This window comes from Silurus aristotelis (genome assembly GCF_946808225.1).
Source record: "Silurus aristotelis genome assembly, chromosome: 16".
Taxonomy (NCBI): Eukaryota; Metazoa; Chordata; class Actinopteri; order Siluriformes; family Siluridae; genus Silurus; species Silurus aristotelis.
The window spans coordinates 6433074-6442460 of record NC_139589.1 but is presented as its reverse complement, the minus strand read 5'-3'; the positions used below and the strand labels follow the sequence as shown (position 1 = coordinate 6442460).

General features: G+C 39.0%; 1 protein-coding gene across 2 annotated transcripts in view; it reads right to left on the bottom strand.

Moving 5' to 3' along the window:
• Positions 1-986: 986 nt before the first annotated feature.
• The window catches only part of ppp3ca (protein phosphatase 3, catalytic subunit, alpha isozyme), a 49033-nt gene continuing 40632 nt past the window's right edge, over positions 987-9387 (bottom strand). Inside the window, exons 7-14 of one of the 2 annotated variants that reach the window (XM_083565465.1) lie at positions 7405-7482; positions 7171-7265; positions 6162-6287; positions 4713-4790; positions 4405-4489; positions 4174-4271; positions 3682-3732; positions 987-1800 (exon numbers count right to left, since the gene is read on the bottom strand). In XM_083565465.1, coding sequence (XP_083421591.1) covers positions 1622-1800; positions 3682-3732; positions 4174-4271; positions 4405-4489; positions 4713-4790; positions 6162-6287; positions 7171-7265; positions 7405-7482 — 790 coding nt within the window. In that variant the 3' untranslated portion in view covers positions 987-1621. The remainder of the gene's footprint in view (positions 1801-3681; positions 3733-4173; positions 4272-4404; positions 4490-4712; positions 4791-6161; positions 6288-7170; positions 7266-7404; positions 7483-9387) is intronic. The other variant, XM_083565466.1, reaches the window with a different exon arrangement.

Sequence of the window (9387 nt, the reverse complement as noted above, 5' to 3'; positions counted from 1 at the left end):
AAGAATTATAATGAGAATATAGTTTTCCTTCAAAGTGAGACACAGGATTTTCAGCGTGTCCAATTTGTTTACATGTGAATAAACCATGCGATCATGCTTTGGCAGCCTGAATGTTGCGTTTCACTGAGTAATATGTTCATTCACACTATTGAACACATTCTTTACACCAACTGAACAAAAATAAAAAACACAAAGGCTTAACATCTCAAAAAAGAGCATCGATGCCTGTACAGCAAAAACAATAAAAAAAAAAATCAACCAACAGAAGAGCCTAAAAATAATGAAAAAGAAAATAAGTGAGACAGAAGAAAAGATTACAAAATAATATATATATATATATATATATATATATATATATATATATATATATATATATATATATATATATATATATATATATATATATATATATAAAACAAAGTTGAATTTTACAAATATAATGTGAAAAGGGAAATAATTTAAATCTACTATATTGAAACACATCACAATTATAATTTCACATATCAATAAGGAACTTAATTGCATGCAGTGATGCGTTCCATACCACAGATGCTGTTAAAAATTGTCCTCGATATTGTCCATCATTTATTATTAATAATATATTTATATATGTATATATTTATACTTTAATATATATATATATATATAGGTTCATTTGACTTGCGAAACATACTATGTGCATTCTCTCTGGAGTTACAGGCAGGTGAGAAACAATCAGGTAGGTGGTGCCAAAGGTCAAACTTTAACTGCATAACCCCCCTCCCCCCTCCCCTCACCGTCAAGTGTTCATTCCACAGCGGGGGTTAATCCAACATATGCACAGCCAACATATGCAAGCTCCCTACACCTTACATCCACGCAGCTTTATGGCATCTTACCAAAACAAAATAAATAAACAAATAAATAAATAAATAAATAAATAAACAAACAAAAATACTCAGGTAAGAGTGCATTGCAAGTAATAAAATGTACAGAATTTTTCTTTCTGTCAAATGTCCTTTCTTAGAAACGTTTCATTGTTGCGTCATCTCAAATTTCATATTCATTAATACTAGTAGCAAAACATGTCAAACAGTGCGATCGCTTCGTTTATGAGATGGGCTCATGAAGAAAACTCATCAATCAAAAATATTTAAATGTGTGCGTGGCATTGGTACTGGCTGGTCACCCCCCACCGATGAGCTGCGATGGATCAGGTTAAAGTTCTAAATCCCTAGTCCCCGCCCACTTGGTGATTGGGTGGAGTCAGAAAGGAATTGATAAAGACACTTTCAGCCCTTGACTGACATAACTGTCCCCCTCCCTCCCAAGCAAACCCTACCCCTACCCTGTTCGTCACACCCAAATAGCGGCAGAACTCGCCCGAAACAGCGAGAAACCCGCATTCTGTAAACTGGCAGCGAAAAAGAGCAACCGCCTTCCACCCACATCCATGACAGATTTGAAAATGGATCATTTGCTTCGCTAATTTGACATAGCAGTAGTGGATGCATATGTATATGTTGTTTTGGGTTTGGTTGGAATCAGCAGGCTTTAAATTTTCAGGTTTTGGCAACATCCTGCCACACAGCAGAACAGTGGTACGAGTTTGGGAATGCGGTCACTGCAGGTGGCCGCTACATCACTGGATGTTACTGTTGTCATCGGTACCATTGGCCTCAGACATGTTCATTTTGCCCATGGAGTGACCGACGTGGTTAACGCCGTCTTTACGGGGAGGCATGCGCTCGTTGATTCGGTCTAGACCTTTAGCCTCTTCGAAGCTGCTGATCTTGTGCTGTGGAGAGAAGCCGCGGATGGCTGTGGAAAGGCACAGACCAAAATGAACACCAAAACACCACACATTTAATGAAATCCATCCTGTCACAGCTGAATTCTGTAAAAAATATAAAATGTAAGGAGTAAAACACAAATGTGTGTGCTGTTATGAGGAAATAAGCAACGTTGTTGATTATTACAGGAGGTCCCAAAGTGTTTTATACCTTTTATACCACAGCAATTTGAGAACAGTGACGTTTTTTCCCTCTGACTTTTAAAAAGAAAGTGGAGATTCCTTTACTTCTAAAATTTTAATCAAACATTTTCTCAGAAATCACTTCACCATACTAGTGATTACTCACAGTCCCTGTCCCTGTATATGTTTTTACTATAGAAATGATCAAACATTAGATCTAGCACATTAATATAAACCTTGTCTATAAACCTCTGTCAGAGGGGCTGTATCAGAAAATGAATCAACACCTACTGACTAATCAGAATTAAAATAATCAGTGCTGTGGTATAAAACAACAGTAATGTTATTGTCCCTTATGTCAGTGATAAAAAAAGGTTGTATTTTTTTATGGAGAACCAAACTACACCTAAGTATCACTTGGGTGTACTGGTCCTTCTTTTCCATTTCCTATAAACCCAATAGAATCCAGTACCCTATAACATAAAGCAATGCTTTGAGATTCTTACTACTTTCTGATAATAATGTATGATATTATACTCTCCGAGTACAGCTTCTCTTGTTTTTTCTGCTGCTTGCAGGCTATAACTAAGTTGTAAGAAAAAAAGAACATATACAGCTTTTAAGATTCAGGATATTAAAACCATTTCCTCTCTATCATCTGTATTCCATAACCAAGCCTTTTTCCGTTTCCTGCTAGTACCAAAAAACAGGACTGGAGAGGAAATAGTGTTCAGTTCTTCTTTCCATGAGTGAGCCACTGAGGTGTGCCTGCTTTAGAGCACAAGAGGTTGTGGAAGAGGCTAACACACTCTGGTTGGCTGGGAGTTCCTGAGAGTTCCAGTTATCACATGCTATGCTTACAGCGGCCTCATGAGAGGAAGAGAAAAATGCAGCACTTAACATACTGACTCAAGTAATCATGCATCTGTGTTTGACACCTTTTCATATCACCATGCAGTAGTAGAGTAGATGTCCCTATTCTCTTTACTGTTAGTACTGAGAAAGGGCAATGCAAATATCTGGTCAAGTCAATCAAAGGGCTGTCCCACTTCAGTCCTTGTTATATTAGAGCACAATATTAAAAAGGTCTGAAAAATACTTGTGCTTTTGCCACTGCTGCTGCACCAAAAGCACAAGGTACTCATGCTACAATATATAACTCCTTACATAAAAAACTCTAAAATGACATAAAAAAGGATGCAACTTTCTGGATGCTATTAAGATTTAAGGAGCAGTTTGTAATTTTAAGAGTGACTCGTCTGCCTATGTATGTACATTGATAACCCTTTATACCCCCCAAACAGATCACACCCCCTCTGTGGTAACCTTGGCTCTCAAGAAAAAAAATGGTGAAGCGGAACATCACTGCTGTTAATGGGGGTGTGGTCATTTTCTGGGCCTAAAAAAAAATCTATAATGGCAATAATGAGTCTGTAATGATAAAAGCTAAGAATTTAATTACATTGCAGCATTTAAAAAAAAAGTCTTAAAAAAAAAAATAGTCTTCAAAACAGATTATTATTATCTGCCAACAAATAATTTTTACCTAAAAAATTACAAACTGCAACTTGAGAATCTTTGCCAGGTACTGCTTTGCCCTTTCTTAGACTTCAATGCATTTTTCCTCTCAATAATTCCACTACTCTGCTTTGGTCCTAGTGTAAATGTGAGTGGATCATTGCTGTGCAGCAGCTGATGCTAAGCCCAGATACATGTCCTGTATTTACCTTCTCCGTCAGGTTCTTCTGTCTCGATGGCTTCGATGGCTTCAATGGTGGCTGGGGGGAGAGGAGGGGACGTGGTTACATTCGAACAAGCCATGCATATGGCAGTAAGGCACAGGCAGCAGGAGTGCACCAGAAGAGACGACCCTGCGAAATGCATGCACGCCAACCAGACTATGGAGCACAAAGCCAGTCAACCCCTCAGGCACACGCACACACATACACATACACACACGTTCCCCGGACACCTGGCCATCCTTCTTAACCTGGCACAGACTCACAGACACTGACCTCACCCCGGTTTACCCCCTGCGGGGAAACCGACCCACTGCGCTCTAGGCTTTGGGGTCACTCATAGTATACAGTAGATCGAAAAACACCCCAAAGCCCGGAGTCTGTCAGAGGATACAGAGAGACTGATGGAAAGACAGGTGGAAGAGACAGGGACAGGTTTAGAAAAGCATCTAAAGACCCTATGTAGGCTTGTATGCTCACCGCTCTGCAGAGTTTGTTTGCCCCCAGACAGCACGCCGCTGGGCAGCATGCCAGTCGGGGTCAGCCCCTTCAGTGTCAGAACGTTCTCACTCTCCTCTCTGTATACAGTTGTATACATATACACAAATTCTCATAAGTCTCTAGTCTCTCATTCAACATTTCTTTAGTTGATTGACTTAGATTAGCATACTGAAAATGAATATATCACTGGAAGTCCTTCACAGGAAGTACCTGAGCACAGAGAACATCTTGGCCATCTTGCCGATGGCACGGATCTTGTTCCTAATCACCTCTTTTCGTGCAGCTGCTGCGTTGGCTGGGGGTAGACAAAAGATTTCACACCATATTGCCACTGGGAAAGTCATTCAAATGCAATGTTTTCTGGGAGTAAAGAACACTATGCAAACTTCTCAAGAACACTGTGAGCTTATGGCTTGCATAGAGGATTTTTTAACAACAGCAATTTATAAGACAAAGCATGCACAAGTGAACAGAAGGAAATAGAAAGGACAGTGGGTAGAATGAAGGCAAAATCTTACCATCAAAGATCTCATCTCCGTCGTTCATTAGCTCATCGTCGGAGCAGATGCTCAACACATTCACCAGCATCTCTGTGACTGCAGGTAAGATAATAGTGGATAATAGTTAGAGGGTACCATATATAGTATCATGTCCTGCTTTAGAATGTCACAGTTTATGTTGGAATCCATGTTCCCCACAATGAACCGCAGCTCCCGAGTACCAGCAGCACTCATGCAGCCCCAGACCATAATGCTACCACCACCATAATTGACTGCTTGATCTTATTCTCATCAGATCACAGGACATGGTTCCAGTAATTCATGCTCTTGGACAGGTTGTCTTCAGCAAACTGTTTGCAATGTTTTCATGGGAGCCAGCTTCAGAAGAGGCTTCTTCTGGGATAATGAACATGCAAACAGACTTGTTGCAGTGTGTGGCGTATAGTTTGAGCACTGACAAGTTTGGTGAGTTTGGACCTCACTCATGCGTTTGCACCTGATGCGCAGCACAAGGACTCCACTTATTTGACTGACCCTTGCGAGGCCTGTTCCGAATGGAACCCATCTTGGAAAACCTCTGTATGACCCTGGCCACTGGACTGTACTGTAACTCATTTTCAGGGTGTTACCGATCCTCTTATAGCCTAGGCCATCTTTGTGTACAGCAACAATTCAAATGATCAAATCCTCAGAGAGTTTTTGCCATAGGGTGCCATGTTGAACATCCAGTGGTCAGTTTGAAATAATTGTACTCAAAGCACCAAATTTTAACTGCTCTACTATGAGATACACACATTTGTATGGTCCTGTCAAGAAGAGAAAAACATGAACATGATGAATAGGACATGTGGCTTTGCATGGTTACACGGTTACAAGGGTGTACTCCCTTTTGTTGCCAGTTATGACAATAATTGGCTGTATGTTAAGTTATTTTCAGAGGACAGTAAATCTATACTGTTATACAAGCTGCACATTGACTATTAAAATGCATCCAAGGTTAATTTTTATAATATTGTCCTTTGAGAATAAATACTAAAATGGTTGCTGAAATGTGAGGGGTCTATTTACTTTCGTGAGATACTATGTATTAATTCAATTCATGTTTATTTCTATAGCGTTTTCACAATGGGCATGGTCTTAAAGCAGATTTAACAGAAGGTAAGAATTATATAACAAATTCACTTATACTGAAATTTATGAGTATTTATCTCCGATGAGCAAGTCTGGGACGATGATGCAAGTGAAAAACTCCCTTAAATGGCATGAGGAAGAAACCTTGAGATGAACCAGACTCAAAAGGGGAACCCATTCAGAGTTGGGTGATTGTAGATCATTACAAGAGTGTGATTATAAATCATTCAAATACCACAGAGTGAGAAATATCATGAGCACCAGAGTGTGTGATTATGAGTAATGCCCTTTCTACAGTCTTATAAAGTCAGTTGGAGTAGTGGAACCAGGAGTTACCTTTCTCTCCTACGAAGGGCAGAGACCAGGTGAAGACATCCATGAAGTTTGGCAGCCAGTAGGGGTGGGGGGAGCAGTTAAATTGTCGAATGTTCATCACATTGTTCTCGTACTTCAGGACAGCCGCTGACATCGTAACACAAAAATACACATATTTACTGGTTGATAGATGTAGATGAGGGCAGATAGCAACATACAGTACCAGTAGCAGTGCCAACATAAAGTATATTGTAGTTGACTTGAAGGAAGATACGAGACTTGAGGAAGACCAAAAAGGCAAATGATGATGTAAATCTCATCATGAATGAAAAATGTTTAGCACAGTGGATAGAATTTGCCACCATTTTCAACCCTAAAATGATTACTCATTGAGTGGGATTTTAGATGTTCATTGAACTTTATCTCTTGATCTGCCTGTGCATGAATTTATGCAGTAAGAAGACAGATCATGATGCCAGATGATGGATTGACTGACTGGATAACTGCATGAATGAGTGCACATCTGTACACAACTGTAAATAAATAAACCTATTAAATGATAGCTAAAGAATATATAAAATTTGTGCCAAACATCACAGAAAAAGTAAAAAAAAAAAGGTTATGTGAATTGTCTACATCAGCATGTTGAGTACAGTGCTGATTACAGAACATGTTTACATCTCGATTTCTGCATGACTATTTATATGCTTGTGTTGTATTCTACGAAATATCCACTAGATGGCTCTTTCTGAATTCTGAGCTGCTGACCCTGTTCCATCAGGAGAAATAAAGCCACATGGATGGAGTCAGTGAAGCTGACAGCCTCTTCCACCCACACATCTCCTCCATCCTATTCTGTTTATTATAGATAACACTCCGTGCACGCGCATAACAACACACCGACTGCAGTCACGTTTGTCAATATTCGCCAGACTACTTGCTCTGACTCCGTGTTGTCAGTACATCATGGAGTGAAGAATATAAGAAGTGGGAAGTAGCACATTGAGACATGAATACTAGTTCCACCCACCTTTGTTGTTGTAAACATCAAGGTAGTTTGGTGCAGAAAAGATGGTGATTAGTGACGGAAAGCCAGTGGTCTGACTCTTCCTGTACATCCGGTATCTGTAACAAACCAGGCCAAAACATATATACAGATAATGAGACAATAAAGGGAGGGGACAAGTCATTAGATGGATATAATTACGGACTGAAAAGGTAAGTGTATGTGTGGACGTGAGACAGACTGTGTCTGCATACATACCCTGCATCTTGTGCTTCATGTGCTCGGATGACTGATAGCAAATTATTATTTTGTAGGAACTCGCACACTGCTGGATAACTGTATGGCAGAAAGAGAGAGAGAGAAAGAGAGATCGAATAAGAATGTGTGTAGTTTAGGTTGCAGTCAGCAGGGGCACTGTAACATGTAGACATGTTTCCAGTAGGGGTCTGAAAACACTGGACAAAACCCAGAGGTAGAAATGTCAGCAGTGTCAGCATGATCTGAGAATTCTGGCTCTGATAATTCCTTCACTTCAGCTACTTTACTCCAGAATATAATTGAAATTATATTTAAAAAAATCAGTTTGCACAGTTACTTGTAACTTTTACTTATAATGAATCTTTTTATTCTGATTTCCAAAATGACTAAATTGGATACCAGCCCAGTCTCGAGATATTTTCTGCTTTGACTTAGACTTGCGGGGCTTTGTACATGGACTAGCATTGGTCTAGCTAAATATGGTCTTGGTATCAACCAAGAGTTTGTAAAAAAAAGTTTTAGATCTAATAACCCATCAATATGCCGATATCAATTGATTTAAAGCATATGTAAATGTCTGGTATATATGAAAATGAAGATTTCCAGTTTCAATCTTAAGATTAATTTGGACTTATTTCCTTTAATACTTCAGATTCCTGGTCATGACTTGGCTATGGCCCATCCAGGACTTGACAGTGACATTCAATCAAGTTCCTAAAAATGTAAAAAAAAATTGCAGCCTAATTGAACTCAATTTGCATTTTACATTGTATTTGTATCTGTTTATAAAAAATATTTTGTCATGATATAATGTGGGCTGCATAGTTGCCCAGTATTATAAGATATTTCAAAATATTGCCAGATCTCTCAGTCTTTCTTGATAATAATAATCTCACATGAATTCTGTATACTTGAACCTTAGAACTGTAGTTGTAATCATTTCAAAAACAGTTGTACAATATACAACTGTGGGAGATTTTAATTCTTCCACAAAACGAATGTTTTGCAGCACACGATTAAGGTATGCAGGCAAGGGAAGAAAATCCAATGCATTGATCAGAATGCGTGTAAAATACTTAATATTTGGTTACTTTTATGTTGTTTAGGAGATATGGAGCGTTTCTTAGCGATTAAAGTCCTGACTTTAATCGAGTCTTTTGCACCTCAACTGAAGAACAAACCAGAGCTAACAAACACGACTGAACACTTTTGCTAGCAAGCACCACATAATGCCATTAAGGATTTAGGTTGTGGAATGTAAGGGCATTGTGAGCATGGGACCAAAATTCCCAACCAAATTATAAGAAATAATTTCCTTCAGAGGTGTTAAAACCAAATTGTACAAAACGTGTGTAAATGCAACAATGTGATACTCAGATTAGCATTTCTTAGCATTGAAAATAAACCAGATTTCTGTAGTTTTCATGATAAAAAGTAAATATTAAAAATGAGCTTTAGAAATGGGAGCTAATAGAAAACTTTGTCTTCACAGATAATGTACACCATGCTAGGAATCTTCTTTAAACACAGTGAAATTTGGTTAAACACAGTACATCCAGGGGCATATGACACAAGCACAGAGGCGACACACAAATAATTACATATATGCTGACAGTTATATTACAGCTTAATGCTTGAAACAGTCTTCAGCCACATACACACACCCACCCACCCACACACAGACAAACACACACACACACTCACAAACCTACACACACATAGATATACATACTCTTTCAGTACACCCGGTAAAATGCCCATACACGGCCAGTATAATGAATATGATGTGTGCTAGGTGTTGTGGGGATTGCTTTTGCATTAAAACAGCGAGTTTTTATGGATGGGTTTGCCATGAAGAGTGCACATAATGCCGCCCTGTCAAGAGTTAATGGAGCGCGCAGTATGATCTAATGGAGAGAAGCTCATCCTGCGGCTCGTGTATAGCCTACAGCTAGCTTTCCTTCTCCATGTGCAAGTGAGAGA